The following is a 20,645-nucleotide window of genomic DNA, read 5'->3' as shown; positions in this document are numbered from 1 at the left end:
GAGTTATGGTGGTGGCTCAATGCTTTAGAGGGATCAGTTGCCCAATAAACAATGGATATTATGAAACAGTAATCACTTAAGTAGGACTCAATGAGAAGGTCTACCTTTGGAACAAAGGAGCATAGAACATCTTAGAGGAGGAAGGAGTGTAGAAAAATACCTGTGGATCCCTGTGGAAAGCAGTGTGATGGTGGAATGGGAGCTCTGGGGTTTCTGGCTGATAAATGGGGGGATTTTACCTCTGTGGCAGCACGAGAGTAGAAAATTCTGCATTCGGGATCCTGCACTCGTTGGAGGATTTTAAAAAAGATTTGGCAACTGGAGAGGGCACAGAGAAGCATCAGAAAAGTTTGGCATGTGAAATAATGAGTTTTGAAATATTTCACCTTAGTGGAGCCTGAGTGGTGAAACCTAAAGGCTCAGGGCTTGGGAGAACTGGACCTACTCTTCCAGGGACATATTTTGAAGAGCAACATTGATTTAAATGTTGTTTAAACCTCTTAAGGTCTGTTTAGGCTTCTCATTCAGCTAGTTGCTTGATTTATTTTCATTTTTATGCAGAAAAAGAAAACAGAAAACAGAAAAAAAATCCTGTTTTGGAGCTGCTTGACTGAGGGTTCTGGCAATCTGCTCCTGAAGCCGTAAAGCAAACCACCACTAAAACAGGAATTAATGCAGAGAATTGCAATACTTTGTCTGAAACAGGAAGCTGATGGTGATGATCCTTTGGATTTGATAATACACATAGGCTCAGTCAGTTGATTTTATCAAAAAGAAAACACAGAGATAACTCAATTACAACATGTAAGTGAGCTTCAGTGGGAGAAACCAGAGGTGCTGCCGTGTCTGTCAATCCTGGTGAGCCTAGCTTGAGCCACTGGTCCTGCTGAGCAGGGGCCAGGCTTGGGTGAGTCAGGAAACACAGCATTTCTGACTGAGAGAGGATCAGCTGGAAGGGGAAAGTGAAGGATGGAAAGTGGTGAATCTGCCACTTTTCGGGATCAAGAATGAATGAAGTTTTAGGAGGGGAAGAGATATTTTTGTGCTGAAGTTCCTGTTGCCCTGCTGTCAATTCATATGAAGAAAAATAGATCAGCTACTAAAGGTCATTAGGAAATGTTGGCTTTAAATGAAGAACTTGTCATAATCATCACAGGGGTCATGTTGTGTAATTAGGTAAATTCAGAGTAGGTTATTTACATATCTCTAATTAGGAAGAAAATATGCAAAAGAGTAATTATTTTTAGTTTATTATTTATTTTAATATGGCAGTGGCCATGCACAGGGTTGCTATGGTCACCATGGGTGGTCTCTGCTCTTCAGAATCACTGAAAAATTGGGGTGGGCTTAAAAGACAATGAGAGTTTCCTCTCGATGCCTCAGTTTCTTTCCGTGGGGGATTTTCAACACATGCTCTTCAGCTCATTGAAGATTTAAGATGAAACAATTTAGTTCAGAACTTTCCATATGGGGTAAGAATAACATAGATAGAATGTCTGTAGTTTTTTGTTCAGCTTAAGACTTTAGTCAGTTAGCTTATAGCTGGAAATGGAGTTTAAAACTAAACATGGCTCTGTTGCCCAGTATTGAAACCAAATCTGCCAGTGGATGGAGGCAAACCATGCCACGTATCCATTAGGACATGCTTCCTCTCAATCCCAGATAACTGGGTTATATCTGGGGTGTGCTGGGGAGGAATGCTGTGTCAATGTCCAGGAGACCAGGTTGAGTGATTTTAGAAGTCAGGAAGAACTTGTGGGAACTTCCAGCCTGCTGCCCTTAGGAGTGTCTGAGTGGAAGGTCTTCCCTGGGAACAGGTGCTTTACCTGGGATGGTGAATCTGAGCAGTTGGAAAGGGAGAATGTTGTGGAGAGCCAAGCAGTGGATGGTGGGAGCCACAGGGAATCCCTGGGCAGCCCAAGGCTCTGCAGCTGCTCATGGGTGAGGCTGGTGGAGTTGTCCATAACTCTTCCAGATGGCTGTGAAATTCAGGTCTAATCTGAATTACACTGGGAGTGAAATTGAGGTTTGAAAGCTGCCATCTACGGCTTTGAAGAGGGTATGGATTCACTCCAAGGGCTGTGATGGGACAGCCTGAGGAACAGTCTGCTGTCTGTGCTGGTGGCACACACTCTGGGAGTGTACTGGGCATTAGAGCAAAGTAGGGTAGCCCTGTGCCTTGAGGGGAGGTGGCAACAGCTCCTGGGGTCTGGTGCCCTCAGACACCAACAGCTGGGTCTGGCCCCAGCCCCAGTGGGTGCTCTGTTTCAGGGTCTTGGTCAGTGCTCTGAAGTGAATCGGGGATCTGGGATTTGCTGATCCCAACAGCCCATCCACCCCCAGCTGTACCTGCAGTGCAGTGGTGCTGTATCTGTTCCTTGCATGCAGGTGCCACCATGGAGAGGAGCCTGGCATCTTCTGTGCATGAGCCCAGCTGCCTGTTGTGTTTACAGGTTCAAACCCTGTGTGTAGTTTCTGTGCTCTCTGCCTTTGGATCCCAAGGAGCAGCTGGCCCTGCTTGAGAATCATCTCCATCTTACCTGAGCCTTTATTTCTGTCTGGGTGTGGAGCTGACATGGAAACACTGGGATCTAGAGAGGTGATTCCCACTGTACACTCATCCTTGGCTGTGGTTCTCAGATGGGAAAGATCTGTGGTTGTGCCTGTTCTCCCTTGCTAGCCTGCAATACATAATAACAGAGTCCAGTTTTGTCTCAAATAAGAAATACAGTCCCTTATGGCAAGGAGAAATTCAGGGGTTTGATGGAAAAATCTCCTCCTTTCCAAATGACCAAGGAAGGACTGTTGATCACAAACTGGGTTAGCTGATGATTGGAGTTCCCAACTAATGTTAGCCTTTAACAGGGTCACAGAGGGATTAGTTCCCGTTAGACAGGAGCTTTGTGGCTGACCCACTGCCGGGTGATAATGGGTTTGTGTGGGTTCTGCCATCTGAGCTCCAAGTGTGTTTTTAATGTAGTCATAAAACCAGGAGACTGAAAGGGACCTCCTGAGTCACTGAGTGTGCTCCCTTCCTCTCAGAAGCAGCAATCATGGAACACCTTTGCCAAGGCAAGATCATAGATGTGGGAACAAAGAATGTAGGTCAGGCTCACAGGGTGGGCATCTCAGGAAGGGGGGAATTGCTGCAGTTTGCTGAATGAATGTGTTTCTCTGGCAAGAATTGCTAAGATATTCCTTTGGATCTTACTATGAACTTCTGTCTAGCAATATAATGAAAGGGCTGTCTTTTTTTTTTTTGTGTCTGACACGGGAGAGACTGCAAGTAAAACGCTACTTGCAGTTTTCAAAAGATGGTGAAAAAATGTAAGAGACTCCAGAAAAAAGCCTAAGGAAAAAACCCTTTTATTTACAGGACTGGAAAACTGGTTCCATAAAGAGAAGGAAAAAGGTATTTGTTTATTGAAAAATGTCTTGGAACATTTCTTCCGGGAAGGATTCAGGAATAGCTGCTTTGGCAGCCAGCAGACAAGGGATTTGGTTATAAAGGACATGAGGATAAAGGAGGAAGAAAAACTGAAGCCAACTAACTTGCAGAACAGCTTACCAGGGACAGTGGTAATTTCTGGTTCACTTGAATTCATAGGGGTGGGGGTGGTTAAATTTTAATTAGTGAGTTTGGGTGAGGTGCAGGTCTGACAGCTGAAATGCAGTGCTCTGAAGCCTGACATCCCTGGAACAGCTCAGTTGGGAGCTGGAATATGGAAATCACAGAAATAATTCTGCTGACCATTTGTAGTTTGCATTACTGCTTGAAATATTAATGTGATCCTTAGAGCGTGCCTTCTGCATGGCTGGATTTGTCCCTCAAGTTTATAGAAGAATTTGGAATTTTGAAGGCAGTCTCATTTTTGCCTGGATTTGATGAGAGGTTTATAACAATTGCAGGCTAAGGTGGGCACAGGATTTTGTTTGTCTCTTGCAGGCTTATAAGTCAGGGATGGATAACAGAACACAATAGAGGCATTTCAGATGAAGAGTCCGTGTGGATTAAGAACTCCTGATCTTTTTAGGAAATTGATGATTTCTTGATTTCTGTGTGAAAATCTTAATGCTTAGCATGGCTGTTGGAAGACACTTAAAACAGAACTTCTTAAACTTTTTTTATACCTTTTTTTAAACAGGAAAATCCAAACCAATTCCTTTGAGGAGCTGGATGGGGAGGGCAAGTCTTAGTGATTCTCTGGCATGACTTTTAGAGAAGAGGGCCTGGAGAGTTGGAGTTGGGGGCTGGTCTCTTCCCCAGCAAAGCTGCTCATGTGGCTCAGCAGCTTGGCAAGTGAATCCTGCCCAATAAAGCTCCCTCTCGTGGTGCTGCTGCCTTTTCAAGTGCATAAAGGCATTTCTGTCACACAGAAATGTCTTTTCATGGGCCTGCAAGTGAGCACAGCATTTGGCTGGTAACTTGTGCTTCAAAATGTGTCCAAGATTTTTGTTGAGTAAATAATACACTTATTAAAGGAGGGTTGAAAGTATCTTGTTTAGGACTTGGGGAACTTGCCATACTGTGGAATAGAGGAAGATAAATATTATCCTTATTCTTAAACTTTGAGTAGTTTGGATGCTCCAAAATAAACTTGTGACTTCAAAATAACTCAAGTGACAGTCAGGATGGACTGTCTACTATACCTGCTGTCATTTCTCCAGATGGTGAATGGCTGTGGGTCTGTAACAATGTCATCTGACACAGTTTGTATTCGGTGGGATGTGTTGTAGTGTGTTTGTAAAGCCAGGAGTGGTTTTATAATAATCTAATGTCATATATGCCATTGGTTTTCCTCACCTGCACTACTGCAGCCTCACCTCAAGTTCTTGGTGCAGTTTTTGGAATCACAATGTAAAAAGAACATGAAGCCATTGGAGAGCATCCTAAAGAGGGGCAAGAGAATGGTGAAAGGTCTGGAGGGGAAGTCTCATGAAGAGGGGCATGAGAATGGTGAAAGGTCTGGAGGGGAAGTCTCATGAAGAGGGCCATGAGAATGGTGAAAGGTCTGGAGCCTCCTGAGGGGCAGCTGAGGTCACTCAGTTTGTTCAGCCCTAGAGGAGATCGAGGGGAGACTCACTGGGGTCTTCAATGTCCTCATGAGGGGCAGCAGAGGGCCAGGTACTGATCTGTTCCCTCTCATGACAAGTGACAGAACTCACAGGAATGGCTGGAGCTGAGCTGGGAGATATTTAGGCTGGATATCAGGAAAAGGTTCTTCCCCAGAGGGTGCTGGGACACTGAACAGGCTCCCCAGGGAATGGGCACAGCTCTGAGCCTGTCTGAGTTCAAGAACTGTTTGGACAATGCTCCCAGACACTGGGTGGGATTGTTGGGGTGTCTGTGCTGGGCAAGGAATTGTATGTGATGACCCTCACAGACTTGGTGGTCCTTCCAACTCATCATATTCTGTGGTACTTGCTTAAAAACCTCAGAAGCTGGAGTCAATCCAGTGTTGCCTCTCATTAAGCCAATTTACCATCACCCAGCAGCTCTTGCAATAACTTTCTCCTTGCTAAAAGTTAAACACTTTTAAGGCTGTTAAATGTTTGATTCTGGCTGATGAACCCATCTGCCTGATAGGCTGAAAAGTCATCTTCTGATCTTTGAGAAACAGCTGATGTGTCATCAGGGTGTCTTGGTGTGTGTGTTGGTCATTCAGTCATTGGTAAACTTGAAAACTGCAAGTGTAGGAAATGCTGGTTATGGCAGCTTGTGTTGTCTGGAGTCATGTTACTCTTCCAGCACACTAGGTGACTGGTGCTTTGCCAGAGCCAGTGTCTTTGGCCAAACAGGAAAGACTGTCCCCAAACATGCAGCAGTCAGTAATAAATAGACACATGGAGATCATGGAGATAATCAACTAATTCTGGAGCAGGATGTTTCAGATGCCATGCTGAGATTGAGGTGTTTCTGTAAGATCATACACATAAACTTCCTCATTTGCTTCCATAAGCAGAGGGAACTAGTCTGCTCTGTGCTGTCTGACATGGATTGGGTCTGTGTCTGCCCTAGGCACCCTTGGAGCTGGATTTCTTTATTCTGAGCATGAGCCAGAGCCTGTAGGAGCAGGTAGGGATCCTGTTCCTCCTGTTGTGCCCAGTGGCATGCAGGTTTTTGTCTGGGCTCTGCCCAGAGCAGCAGCCTGTGCCCGCAGACATGTGGCCTGACCAGAAGAGTCTCCTGTGCTGTCCCCTCCCTCCTTGGCTTCCCTGACATGTTGCTAGTGCAATAACTGCAGGTGGTGGCTCTGAAGCACAGCCTGGACTGGTGACAGTTTCTGAGGTGGTATCATTGCCTACATGAGCTGAATTCTTGCCCCTGTTCATCTTATTCCTGGTTCTTGTCCCTGCAGAGTGTTGTTAGAGGATCTGGTTTGGGGTAGTGCACAGTCCAGCTGAGGACAACCTTGGCTTACTGCTTAGCAAAGCCAGAGGCAGCACAGCCCTCTTGGTTTCATTTCCTCTCAGCCAAAGCAAAGCTCCCTACAGCTCTCCCTTGGGCAGTTTAGTTCAGTCCCCAGCATCTCAAGGGTCCTGTGTCATCACCACCATGTCCCCTCCTGGTCTCAGTACCTGTGGCCCTGTCTTTGGTACAGAGCAGACTCTGGAGTTGTGACTAATGATGTAACCAGTTGGTTCAGCCTGAGAGTCAGATTTGTCCTGTTGAAGTACAATACTTCAAATCCTGCCCAACTTTTCCCAGTTGTGCTTCTCATCTTACAGCTTGAGGGCCCTAAATGATTCATCAGACAACAGGATCTTAGAAAAGAATGTAATTTCTCTTCCTCAGACTTGATGGTTTAATTGTGTTTGGTTTTCTGGCATAGAGAATAGGCAGTAAAAGAAGGGTTAGTGTTACTGAGTTTCTCAAGAGCATGTCTTTGGACACCAGGCAGTCTTGTGGTTAAAAGCAGGAAAATAATCGAGAAATGTGTCCCACTGGTCAAGGATTGAGTATTCTTTGGATAATTTGTTATCCTGACCCCCTACCATTGTCTGATTTCCAATTGAAATGTTAATTTCAACTGGCATTGTCAAGTTGTGATGTGCTGGAAGTACCTTGCAGGATCAAGAAAACTTTTATTACCTATTTTGAGGTCTGGATTAGTCAATGAAAGCTTGGTAAAACGTATGGATTGGTGGCCCTCTTTGCTCTTCAGCTTCTCTACACTCTTGTTGAATCTTGCTCCTTGTTTGTTTTTAAGATAATTGCTTTGGAAACCATGTATGATTGGTTTTAATTCCAGTTTTCATATTCTCTGTGAATCTAAAATAAAAAATACTGTGTTTATGATGCTGGTCTTACTTCCATTGCCTCAGTCACCCAATGCTGAAGAAAGGTTTTCTTTTTCCTGAAGCAAAGCTCTGCCTTACTCCACTGTCAGTAGCTCACTTGTGCATGATCTTTATTCTGTAATTACTGGTAATAAGATAACTTTATATGTAATAAATTCCTGTCAATTTTAAATCAAATCTAATTTGGTTTTGTGAAGTTGTGTATTGCCAAACCAAGTGTGTGCAGTCGAGGTCAGAGATCAAAAAGATAAAACAGCTTTATAGTTGTGTTTATAAATAACACTTCAGTTGCAGGTATTTTATCAAAGTAATAATAATCTTTTTTAAAATTGGTCATATTCCAGCTTTTCCTGAATGCTTGCAGCCAAGGAAATTGTCAAGCATTGGCACTGGTTGCCCAGGGCAGTGGTGGAGTCACCATCCCTGGAAGTGTTGAGAAGATGTGTGGATGTGACACTGGGGACATGGGTTAGTGGTGAGCACGTGGTGCTGGGTTAGGAGTTGGGCTCAATGATCTTAAAGGGCTTTTCCAGCCTTAATGATTCCATGATTCTGTGGAGGCTTACAAGGCAGGACAGATCTTCAGTTCCAAAAATGATTTTGTGGTTCCATTATCTATTTTTGAGGCACAGTGAAGTGTTCTAGGGGGTGGACAGTGACTCTTACTCAATGTATCTCACCGTTCCTGCTCTCCAGACTTGTTCCCAGTGAGGGGATTTGGGCAGCACAGCCTTGGCTCACTGACAGGCCGGGGTGTGGCCACCAAGCCCCCACTGCTCCAAGTTCTGTGTTCTGGTGGAGCTGAGGAGCCTCTGGAAGCCACTGGAGCCTCTCCACACTTTGGGCTCCCCTGGCTTTTGACTGTCACAGAATCTTCTTTCCTTTTCCTGATCTTTTGATGGAACCCTTTTGTTTTCCAGGACTGGCAGCCTCCATTCGCATGCGATGTCGACAAGCTTCACTTCACACCGAGGATCCAGAGGCTCAATGAACTGGAGGTAAACTGGAAATCTGAGCAGTACTTCTGTTCCCAAATGTTTCTGTGTGTGTTTGGGAGGTGATGTTTGCCAGAGTTGGCCATGAGCTGACAGCACTTTGGACCACGAACAGCAATTTTTAATTAGCACGGAAATTCATCTGTTTCAGAACCTAGTTAGAAACATTCCAGGCATAAAAGTAATGTTAATGCTCATTAAAGGAACATAATTTAGGCCTTTTCCACACATGTGTTTCTAAGTAGTTAAACTGTCCAGGGCCATAGATCTGTGTCTGTGTTTTGCACTCATACAGCATCTTTCAAAAGGAAAAGAGATGAAACACTTGGAGTGCTTTAAAAATAGGCAGCCTTTTGGAAGAAACAATTGCAAAATCTGGATTCAGTTTGTGGAAATTTGCTGTTCACAAGCACTTTCATTCACTGCTTCAATGAATTGACACTAAAGGGGAGTGTGAGGCGTCCTGGTTGGCTCAGTGCTGGTACCATTTGGGATGATGGTGACTGTGCCTGATTATTCTCCTGATTCTTGGTTTTTAAAGCCCTGATGTGGCTGTGTGAAGTGCTGGGGAAGGGCTCAGATGCTGGCTTGGAATGCTAAGAGAGGGATTTGTGTGACCACAAGCTGTTCAAAGCTCCCTGGAGTTTGCAGACAAACTAATCTGTACAGACAAGGCCAGTTTTTACCTTAAAATTAGAAAATGTGCTGAAAATAAAATATATCAAAATTTAAGTTACTTCTCTTACATAGCAGCAGTGCAGTGATTTTACTGTGGTAATTGCTGTGCAACCAGCCAGGCTTTCCCTGCCTTGAGCCATTTGTATCCTTAAAAGTGAAACAGAAACAGTTGTGAGAAGGGATAAGAGATAAACAGATAAAATTTTTAAAATTATTTTTTGAAAACAATACTGATTTATTTTTGGTTTATTGCAAATAAACCAAATAGTAATAAACTATTGGAATAATTAATGTAGTAAATGCAATAAATCCTGTCAATGCAGCTGGTTTAGGGAGTTTTTAGCAGTAATAACTTAGTGTTTGGCTGTTCTCCAGAGGTACTTTTCTCAGTGCAGTGAAAGGTAACAAAAAGTGACTCAAGGAAAGATACAGATATTATCAATGGTATCTGCATAGAATTTATTTTTCTTCAAATGATGAGAGGGAAAAATGCAAAATAACTCTTGCAGAGGGCAAAGTTGGGAAAGCAACTGCAGCTGCAGTGCTGTAAATCTTATACAAAACCTGCATCTGCTTTTAGCATGCAGTTCATTTGTTTGTTTGGTTGGTTTCAGGCCCAAACTCGTGTAAAGCTGAATTTTCTGGACCAGATTGCAAAGTTTTGGGAGCTTCAAGGATGCACACTGAAAATTCCACATGTGGAGAGGAAGATCTTGGATTTATTTCAGCTTAACAGAGTAAGACCATTATGGAAAAACTATCCTGAAAAGCTGCTGTGTTACCTCAGTTCCTGGGATGGTATCACAGCTGGTCAGGGGAGGTTTTGGGGTATATCTAAGCTGGAAAAAGTATTCCTTTGTTTAAGCTAACATTTCTAATGGGACAGGAAGAGTAAGAATACATTATCAGGGAAAGACAATAAGTAATATGTTATCATGGAAGTTTTCCTGTGATCTAGGAGATCACCTTAAATTTACAGCTCTTCTTTAAAATTGAACTTGGGTCAAGAAAAAACTTAGGCTTAATTGGAGAAAGTTCCTGAACAATGACAAAAGTGAGATAAAAGAATTTTCGATTAGAAATATGGAAGAAAAAAAATCTAATTACTTTTAGGATGAAACTTGTGGAGAAGTTCATGTATACTGATAGTAAGAGATGGGGTTCTCTGAAAGGATATGTTCTTTCCTTTATGTTTAGGTAGTTTTTATTTGGAAACTTTGAGCTTATTTCATAGCACTTGTTCCAGTGAAAAGAACTGAGTGTCCTGTGCTAGAAAATTGTGTTGGGGCACAAAGTGACAAATTGCAGCCAAGTAAGTTCTCAGAGTAGAACATGGAACACAGGTGCTGACTTCTTTGTAAAGTAATTCAACAGGTTTGTAATTCCTGAATAGGTTATGTGTTACATATTCTAGTTATTGCCTTAAAACAACTTTGATGTCATGTGTGATTTTTAAATCTATATTTTTGTGGTTTAAATTGTTAATTAGGATGTTGTCCTGCCTTTTTCCTTGAACACTGATAATTTTACCATTAAATACGTGACCATTTTATTTTCACTTTTTAGCTAGTTGCAGAACAAGGAGGATTTGATGTCGTTTGCAAGGAGAGAAAATGGACCAAAATAGCCACGAGGATGGGCTTTGCTCCTGGCAAAGCCGTGGGCTCGCACATCCGCGCGCATTACGAGCGCATTCTCTACCCCTACAACTTGTTCCAGTCAGGAGCGAGTCTCTTGGTAAGCTGCACTGAAACCAAGTGCTCAGTTAATGTAGCAGCCAGTCTGGGAGGGTTCTTTGGAGTTCTGGAATGTTTGTGAAGCTGCATTTCATACTTGGTGTCATGCAGGTGACCAGGTGCAGTGGTCAGCAGTTCAGAAGGCTGTGAATAAACTTTTCATTAGAGTGAAGATTTTAGCATTAGTCCTCCAGGTAACCTCTGCCTCCTGATTTGAACAGAATCTGTTGGTATTTTCTCTCTGCAGTTTACAGAAGTCTCATGATAAGGGACATTCCTGTAATGATTTCTGTAAGACCAAGCACTGCTGTGTTCATGGAACATTCTGTGTCCATCTCTCTGCCACAGAAATTGCTGTGGGCCTGTGTCACGTGCCTGGAGTGACTGAGGGACTGTGCCAAGCCATGGCAGTGTTGTGGCACATTTACTATGGGGGACAGGTTGCAGAAAACTTCCTGGCTGCTGTAGTGACGTTAATAGCATGACTTGGGATTTTTCCAAGTTTAAATCTTCATCTTTCCTAGTCATCAATCTTTGATTTGACCATTAAACCAAAATTCAGGGTTGATTGAGAGTGGAGGCCATGTAATCTCTAATGAGGAATAGGTCTGTTCTTTTAGAGCAGCAGTCATTTATTTGGAAAATCAAAACTGGTTGCAGTTGCCAACATCCATTTTTATTTCTTTGAAATGCTCTTTCCATGATGATCTTTCAAAGACAGGAGTGCTGACCTTTTTTAAGCAATAAATGCCCTAATCCTGTTACAAGCAATGTCTCTGTGTACAGAAATCAACACAGGCCTTTACAGACAGCTACCAAAATGAGGAAGGGATTTGCTGTAAGTCCAGAGAGGTTAGAATTAGACTTTTTATTTAGGCAGTGACAATCACTTCTCAGTGAGGAACAGCTAAATTCTGCTGACCCTTCAGAGAAAGGGGTCTTTTTCAAACAGGATAAGAACAAAATAGAGATGAAGATAAAAATCTTCATGCTAAGGAAACTGCTGGATCAAAAATATTTTGGCTTTCTTCAAACATTCATGTTAAGTAATGGAAAGCAGCACCATTTTCTAAAGGTATTTAATTGAAAACTTGGCATTTGTATTAGTTCTGAAAAAAAAAAAGTGATTTCTTTTTGGGTTTTTATTGAGCTTGTATGTTTGCTACACCTGTCTTTGCTGCTGTATTTTTGAGGTGCCATTGCACAGGGAAAGATCAAAAACAGTGAATATGGTACCAAAGTGTCGTGGGAATTTCCTGAGAACGTCTGTCATGTAGTCAGTACTCCATGGTTTGCTCAGTATTAAATCCTTTTAGAAGAGGAAAAACCTCCTTAGATGAGGACATGCTTCATTTGAAATGACTTTTCAAGCTCTGTCTTGCAGTGGGCACTTGACATCCTTCCAAACCAATGATAAATATAAGTTTAACTTAATTTTTTTAGCTCCTCCACTCCTGTATATGCAGACATGGATTTTTTAATGACCGAGAGAATTCACAGAAATAAGTTTGGTTTAGCTCACTTTTCACTCTAATTTGATTTTTTTTTTCCCTGACAGTATTGTCTTTCAAGTGAGTTTGTTTTACAGTACGTTTTTTGAGTATCATCTCAAATGAGATTCTTTTTGGCTTCCTTTCACATGTTCTTATTAAGTGGTGCTTACCCAGTTGCTTCTTGTGTAGGTGTCTGTTACTGTGTGCCTGTTCAGTGTTTTTCTGGGAATCTAAGCACCTGAGCTGTGTTTTTGGAGAAGCTGTGTCTGTTCAATGTGACTGCTGTCAGTTGGAGATGTGCTTCCTCCTTCAACAGCCTGTTGAGAAAAGCTCTTCACACAGCTTTGGTGATCATCCCCACAAGATTACTTCTTGTATTCATTGACTCTTTTGATATGTGTTTTCTTTATTTGGTAATACTTGAAATATTGAAAACTGCCTTCTTTCCTGCAAAAGCCAAAAATATGAAATTATGTAGTTTCCACTAATGACTGTGCCATAACTTTAATCTCCTCTAGATCTGTGTATAGCATTAAGTTTGTGTGGCTTCAATACATGTTAAGCTGGCTTCAGGAGTTATTTTGACAGATATTCCTGCTGGAGATATTTCTGTCTACATGCTGAAGTAGTGAAAGTCCCTGGAGCTTTTCAGAGGGGAATAGAGTGGAATAGCATGTTTTCATTAAAGCTCATGTTCAGTCCAACAGCAAGAATTCCTTAAACCAGCCAGTTTCTAATACCCAAAGCAGCTTTCCACAGTGGATATTTATTTTCCTCTTATTTTGAAATTGGACTACACAGGCCTCAGGTGTCTCCAGAGTAGCTGCAGTGAACCTGTTGGTACTGGTTCCTGCCACCTGTACCTCTCATTCCCAGCTGCAGTAACTGTGTGTCATCCCAGAGAGCCACACTGAATGCCCAGAGGGAAAAGTGTCCCCTGCATGAACTGAGGCATCCAGAACCTTCTGTCAGTGCAACTTCCTGTGGTGCATTGCCCAGATGTTTCATGATTTAAAGTTCAGCTACATTTTGGGGGCCTCGAGGTGGTATTAATTCTGTTTTTCAGTGAATTCAGTGACTCAGTAATTGTGCATCTGGGCTCTTTTCCAAACTAAGGCTTTAGTGGCCTTAGTGGGATTCATATTTCCAAAGATCTTTGTGTGTGTGCCTCTGATAAAGATGTTTCAGTGTAAGACATTTCTCTGGCACCTGCATTGTTCTGGAGAAAAGTGAGCACCTCTGGAGTTTGGTGTGTTTTACCCTCCATGGATGTTTAGCAGGAGTAAACCAGTTGTGTTCTGCAAGTACAGGGAGCCTGGCTGATTGGCTTTTTTCTAAATTATAACCAATTGAAATATACTAATAAATGTCTAAACCTGGAGGAGATGAGCTGTATCCCTTTCCCTCCCCAATCTTTTGTCTTCCTGAAGACCTTATGACCATCCCTGCTTTGTCCTTTGTCTGCTAAAGGAGCTGCTCCTTTGTGACTTCAGCTGATGGGTTTTAACTTGCTCTCTGCCACCTCTGAGCTTTCAGGGATTATGTGTGCAATCATGTTGTTGGAATATAATGAAATCATGGCCAGAATGTGTGGGGTGAGCTTCTGGGGAATGGTTGATAGAAACCCAACCCTGCCAAAGCCTGGTTGGGAAGAGGGAAGGACTGGAGAGGTGGCAGCTGTGTCCTTGGCTGGAGATCATCAGCATAGGAGTGAAGGAGGTACAGAGGAATTCTCATCCCTAGACCACCTTAGGACACCTTCTGGGTGTTCTCCTGGTCCATCTGAGGTGGTGAATTAACAGCCATTCCATACCACTGCCTTTGCCTCAGGTTAGAGAGGCACTGGGGAATGTCTGTGCTTAAATAGGTGGTGAAACATCATGACTTAGGAAATATCTTCTGGTGTTTCTCAAGCTGGTAGTGAGTGCTCTGGTGCTCTTTTTTTTGGTGGGGTTTGGGTTTTTGGTTTTGTTTCTTGCTTGTTTGTAGTTTTTAGTTGTTTGGGGATTTTGGGGGTGGGTTTTTTGTTGGTTTTTGGGAGGATTTTTGTTGTTGAGGGCTTGGTGGGTTTTGGGGTTTTTTTCTGGATTTTTTTGTGTGTGTTTTTGTTTGTGGGTTTTTTTTGTTTGTTTGTTTTGGGTTTGTTTGGGCACTGCACTGAAGTGAGGCACAATCTGTTGCTTTTCAAGGTTTTCTTACACTTTTGTTTAGGAAAAGCTGTTTGCCTTCTAGATTTGTTTTCAAGGATCATATGTCCTTTATTATCAGGAGCAGTAGAAACTCCTTTTTTTTTTCCTGATAATTTTGGTTTTCACATGAGGAAATGATTCAAGGATCCAGATTTTATAGAAGTTATTTCCTGTTCTCTCATTTTCAACCTTTACCTACTCATTTGATCTTTCTGCTTGTCTGTTGTCTCTTCTGAGAAATTGTTATTTTTTGTTTTCTTCCACTGATGTTGATGTCACATCATCTTCTGTCATCTTTGGTAGATGCCTCATCCATGGAGACATTTAAAGCCAGGTTGGATGGGTCTCAGTCTCATCTAGTGGAAGGTGTCCCTGCCCATGGCAGGGGCTCAGAACAAGGCTTTAATGTCCCTTCCAACCCAAACCCTTCTGTGATCCTGTGATTCTGGTTCCAGTGGGAGCTTTGAGGCACCAGGATCCTGTGAAGAGGCAGCTGAATGCTCTGGGGCTCCAGACCCAGCCTTTGAGCATCAGCCAGGATTTACTGCTCATGTACATGAGCTGCAAAGTGGAGTGGTACTGTGTATTTAATGCTGAAATTAAATCAGCCATTTGCTTTCAAAATATAAATCTAGAGTTCACAAACTTTAAGACTGAAGGCAGCCTGAAAGCAAACAGCAGTTCTGGAGGTTTCCTTTGTCAGTGTCACTGGCTGCCTGTGGGTGATGGTAAATGACATCCTGCTGTCCTTGACTAATACTGTTTTTTTCTTAAATACATGATTTTTCAGCATAGACTTCTAAAATAACATTTTTTCCTCCTTTTCCCTTCTCCCTTCTCACTGTAATTTGTTTTTGAAAGTCTGTTTTCTGAGCTTGTCTACAGAGCATCGTCATCCTCACACCACTGTCGTGGTTCTCTCTGTCCTTTACTGCTCTCTCTTGCTGAAAAAATGCTTGTGGTGGGAACAGACTAACAGAACTGGGGAAATGTGGATCCAGCAATTTCATGAATTACTTCCTGGCAACATGAGATTTTTTCTTTCTGTAGGATTTGTTGTTTACTCATTAAAAACTTACATTTTGTCTGCAGTTACTGAGTGTTGTGTGGCTTGACAAACAGGGAATTGTCATTAATTATTCTGTTTCTTGCCAGAGGTATGCAGTTTTCAGCAATTAAATGCTTTCATTCAGTAGCTTGAAAGAACTAAAACTGTTCTTGCATCTTTTCCCTTCTGCCCTTGATTCAAGCAGCAGTTGTCCTCTCCAAAACATGGAAAGAAGGGGGAACTCCTGCAATGTGTGTAGTACAGAGCTGTATTACAGTTAGGACAGGCATGTTTGATAGGTTGTAATTTACTTTATATTGTTCTGTATGTCACAGCCACTCAACCTTAGGCCACTTGTGCAGTTCCAAAATGCTGGGGACCCAATCTGCAAAGGCCCCATCTGCCAGAAGAGTTTGGCTTGGTGTTCTACACAGAGAAATGTTTGCTGCTCATTAACACTTAAAGGATTACTTCAGCTTTATTTAAGATCTGTTATTAGGCCTATTGCAGCCATTAAACTGATAAGGAACAGTGATGTTGTGCCTTGTTCAAATAGTTAATGTCACCATTGTCATACATGCTGTTTATTATCTCAGCCCAGGAATTAGGGCCCTGTGTTATTCCCATGACCCAGGAAATTGTTCTACACAGTTTGTATTGCACGGGGAGGCAGAAACAAAGTAATCAAATTGTTTCTTTAGTGCTTGCAGAAGCCAGATCTGAGCAGTGACACGAAGGACAAGGAGTACAAGCCCCATGACATCCCGCAGCGACAGTCGGTGCCGCCGTCGGAGAGCTGCCCGCCCGCCCGCCGCGCCAAGCGCCTGACGCCCGAGGTGAGCCTGGGAGAGCAGCAGGACACCCTGAGCACATCTGTGTGTGTGTGTGTGTGTGTGTGGAGAAACAGCTGCTTCACTCTGTCAGGGGTACCCAAACATTTATAAATGTGTAAATCTTAAATAACGAGTAAGAATTATCTGATACTTTACCAAGGGTGAGTTTTGGAGTTCTCGGTGGCTCTGCTGTGGAAGCTGTTGGTGAGTGTGTGCAGTAGGGTTATGCTTTCAGTGTGATGGAGACACTGTGGGGCTCTTAAAGTACAGGTTACAAATCCTGGAAATGAAACATCTTTGATCTGTTGTTCCTCACTCAGTGAGCAACACTTATTCCCTAAATGCACTGGGAGGTTTCTGTACATATCTCATGAGTTGAAGCCAGTTATTAGAGAGGGGAAGATTGTGGTTATAACATTAGCATTGTTGTAATTCATTTTTCACTCTTGAGTTCTATCAATATGGTGTTAATTTACCCATGCAATATAAGGAAAAAATGTCTATCATCAAGTCAGTGTGTTTCTTTACAATCTTACATGTCCTTAAGAAACAATATATTTTTGGATAAGCACGAAATGTGTTGGTTACATCTCAGTATCTTCTGTGAAGATACATATTAGGAGACCATGTATCTCCTTTGTTGCTGGAAAACAGTAATACTTTGGCTCCAGCCTTTCCAGCCTGATGATTCTATCTCCAGAGAGTTCCTTTTTCTTTTGTTTGGGCAGATGAAGAGTAAGGGAGGATATTCCCAGGAGAGGGTCTGATTAGTGGTGACATCATGAGTTAGGAAGGTCACAGTTTGTTGCAGACTCTTATTAACTCCCACTGTTCTGGTCTTGGTCTCTATTAGTACTAATAGTGCAGCTTAGCTGTTGCAAATTCTGCCTGTAATTATGCTTGGTTAATGAGTTACAATTAAGGGTTTCTAAAGCTTTTCCACTCCACTACCTGGTTACAAGTGGATTTATAATTGTGAACAAACTTCAGTCTTTTGGGCTGAAACTTTCCATTTGAAATGTCTGCCTGTGGTTGAAGGATACTTGTTCTCATGGATCCCTTAAGAACTGACAGCAGGACAAATATACACTAAAATTCCCACTGTTTCTCTGGCAGTGGTTTCTGATGGCATTGACAGAGCATATTTTTGTCATTTTGGGGGAAACCAGCTGCTCATCCTTAGCCAAAAGGCAAAGGCTGCCCCCTCAGCTCTTGCCCCAAGCACCACTGATGCTGTATACCTCATTTTTGTGGAAAGAAAATCTATAATTAAGACCATAACTAGTACACAGCACTAAGGCTGAATTGAGCAACAGGGACTGGCTGGCTTAGCCAGGAGCTGTAGTGTTCTAACACAGTAATTTCACAAAGTTAAGATTTGTTAATGTGAATTTTGCTGTTCCATGTCAGTGCAGTCAGAGAAGGTGATTAAATCTATTTTATTCAACATTGAAGCTCCAAGCAGTTGGCATTTGCACTGATCTGGTTGCAAAAGAGTAGTGTTTGGTTCACATCTCAATTTTCTACTCTAATGAGATACACAATGATTTGTCAGTGTCTTAAACTGTGAGTCTTACATTCATTCTCATGTTTGCCAGTTTAATGTGTGAGTCTTACATTCATTCTCATGTTTGCCAGTTTAATGTGTGAGTCTTAAATTCATTCTCATGTTTGCCAGTTCTGTGTTTCCTGCTTTTCAAAGGCTGACCATAAACATTTTGAAGTGAACCACAGGGAAGTACTGTAGGTTACTGTGGCCTGTAGGATAAGTGTTAGTTTGCAGTTGTGAGACACTTGCAGTTTTACCTTGTCTTTTCCTACCTGGTGAATAAACAGTGAAGAGAAAATGTTGATAATGAGAAAGGAAAAGGGCAGTGACTCTCTAGGCTGGTTTTGAAATGCAAAGGCTTTAGGTGCTTGATGTAGAGCAGTTCAGTGTCAAAGACCACAACAGTGCAGGGGAGGGAGAGTGAGATGACTTGATGTGATAAAAAGCTCAGGCCAAACCAAAAGCTGTTCTTGTGAAGATCAGTATCAGCTTAAGCACAAAAGACACTGCTCAGAGGAGCTGAAGATGCAGAAGTTGGGGGCTTCTCCCTGCACTTGAGGTTCAGGGCATACTGGCCCTGAGGCAGAACTGCTGCACACAATGAACAGCTTCTGTTGGTGCATGTCTTAAGCAATGGGACCTCTGCCTGGTGGAGACATTTGGGCAAGGAGAACACAAAAAGTTAGGAAATAATGTCAAAACCAGCTCTGTAAAAATCACAATCAACCAACCAATGCCTACAAAAAAACTCTAGACTGAACAACACTTCCCACCTCTTGGAAGTCCTGGGGCTGTGTCCAGTCCTGTCTTAGACCTGGGTCCATCTTCTGGGCTTCAGAGAGTGGCTGAGAGTGACTGATTTGTTGCATGGCCTCGTTTCCTTAAAAAATAGAGCATTAGAGAAACCACTCATAACACTGAACAATTTGGGAATTGTTCTTCTACCATCTGAAAATTTCAGGGAAGAAATGTAAGAATTAAATGGAAGAGCATTATTCTGTGTTGAAATTTCCAAGATGTACCAACAAAGGTCCCTGCTTTGGAGACTGGAGCATGTTCTGCTCCTCAGGAGTACAAGAAAATCTGTGAAAGCACTAAGTTCCTTTTTCTTTGCTTCTTAATGGGTCCCACTGAAATCAAACCTGAATCCTGGTCTCATTATTGGCATGGACATTTTGGAGGATTTGCTTTCAATGTTCCCTGCATTATTTCTCTCTGAACTACTTGTAAATAATTGAAGGTGAAGTATTTCAGAACTCCAGGTGTCTGTTTAGAGTGAGTGGTTTGTAAGCATCAAATGGTTCTGAGTCTAATTGAAGTCCTCAGAGTTTCTCTCTGACTCTCACCTGTCTGCCTTTTTCCTGGAATGAGGCAGGTTAAATCTCAAACCCTCGTGGTACCTCAGTGAGGTGTTTGTGTCTCACACCAAGGAATCATGAAATGGTTTGCATTGGAAGAGACCTTAGAAAATACTTGGTTGGGACTCACAGTGCCCACCTTTCCCACAGCTAGCTGGAGATTCCAAAATCTCTGTGCTTGGGTGAGTGCCCATATCAGCTGCAGTGAGCATCTTCCCAAACACCAGTGACAAACCAGAGTCTCCCAGTTAAGGATGTTACTGAGGGGCTTTTCCTTGTTTGGTTTGTTGTTTTTTTTTTTTCTTTTTAAAGGCAACCAATGTTAAAACTGAGACTGACCCTCCAGAGGCCAGAACTCACAATCTGAGACGCAGAATGGGCTGTGCCCCTCCAAAGAGTGAAGGTGGTGAGTGAAATACAGCATGAATCCAGTTTCTGTTACTTTGCACAAATGTGTTTTAAGACCAGAGCTAAAATCAGCAGTTAGAAGTATTTTTTACTTTATTCAAAGTATCTTATAAAAAACTCCGACTTTCAGTTAGTTTTAAAATTGGATTTTTTGATAAAAAGCTGTTTTATGGGTTTGAAGTATTTTTGAGGTTTTTTTCCTTATAAGTGGTTGAGTTTTCTTGAAGATGATATTTTCATTTGGAAAAGACTTTTTCAATCTTGGGTGTCTATTCTGGAACAAACAGAAATGAGATTGGAGCCATGTTTTTGTTTTGTATTTTAAATAATATCAGTGCATGAGCTTTAAATAGAAGAAACTCTTTTAACAATGTATCAGATATCAGATACTTTTAGGAAAGAATTTTGACTTGAAATCAGGAAATTAAACTCATGAATGCAAAAGATAGTATGTTTTGAGGTTAAGGTTCCCATAATATAATTAAATTGCTGCTATCAGCAGTCCTGAGTCTGTTCTCTCCTTAAGAAATAATTATTTGAGACTGAAAAACAATATTTAAGCCATCAAACAGAAGAATAAGCTTGTTAATAAATAATTTAAACAAATAAATACAGGAACCATTTAAAACTACTCAATAATTGAAATTACCTAAGCAATCTGTCAGTCTCATTTGTTCATTCAAAATCTTTTTTTCAATAATTTGTTTAGATTATGGTGTTTGGTAATTTGATTTTTTTCTTCTTCAGGGAGTCTCTAAGGAGACTCTAAGTCTCCCTCAGGAGTAGAAGGAAAAAGCTCTTGGCAACATTCTTTAACACCTGCTCATAATTCAATTAAAATTATTTGAAATGGCATATAAAGGAGTGAAAAACTGTGGGCTGTGATATCCAGTGCTGGCTCGTGGTGGTGTGCTGGGATTTTTGGATAACACTGGCTTTTGAAGGCGTTGCAGGAGTTCAAGTCTTGCCCTGCACTGGTTGAAACAAGTGTAGGGGGGATAACAGTTCAGCAAATACCTTGGCATGATGCAGTCTAGTCTAACAAGCAATAAATAA

At 42.0% G+C, this 20,645-nt stretch overlaps 1 protein-coding gene across 2 annotated transcripts in view; it reads left to right on the top strand.

The window, feature by feature from the left end:
* Positions 1–20,645, top strand: part of KDM5B (lysine demethylase 5B) — a 53,274-nt gene that overhangs the window by 4,464 nt on the left and 28,165 nt on the right. The window contains exons 2-6 of one of the 2 annotated variants that reach the window (XM_015650730.3): positions 8,223–8,300; positions 9,590–9,712; positions 10,542–10,712; positions 16,143–16,277; positions 19,494–19,584. In XM_015650730.3, the coding sequence (XP_015506216.1) occupies positions 8,223–8,300; positions 9,590–9,712; positions 10,542–10,712; positions 16,143–16,277; positions 19,494–19,584 (598 nt within the window). Of the gene's footprint in view, positions 1–8,222; positions 8,301–9,589; positions 9,713–10,541; positions 10,713–16,142; positions 16,278–19,493; positions 19,588–20,645 lie in introns of both variants that reach the window. The other variant, XM_015650729.3, reaches the window with a different exon arrangement.

The sequence above is a fragment of the Parus major genome, chromosome 26 (assembly GCF_001522545.3).
Source record: "Parus major isolate Abel chromosome 26, Parus_major1.1, whole genome shotgun sequence".
NCBI classification, from domain to species: domain Eukaryota; kingdom Metazoa; phylum Chordata; class Aves; order Passeriformes; family Paridae; genus Parus; species Parus major.
Note: the sequence above shows the minus strand (reverse complement) of the source record. Positions and strands in the feature narration are given on the sequence as shown.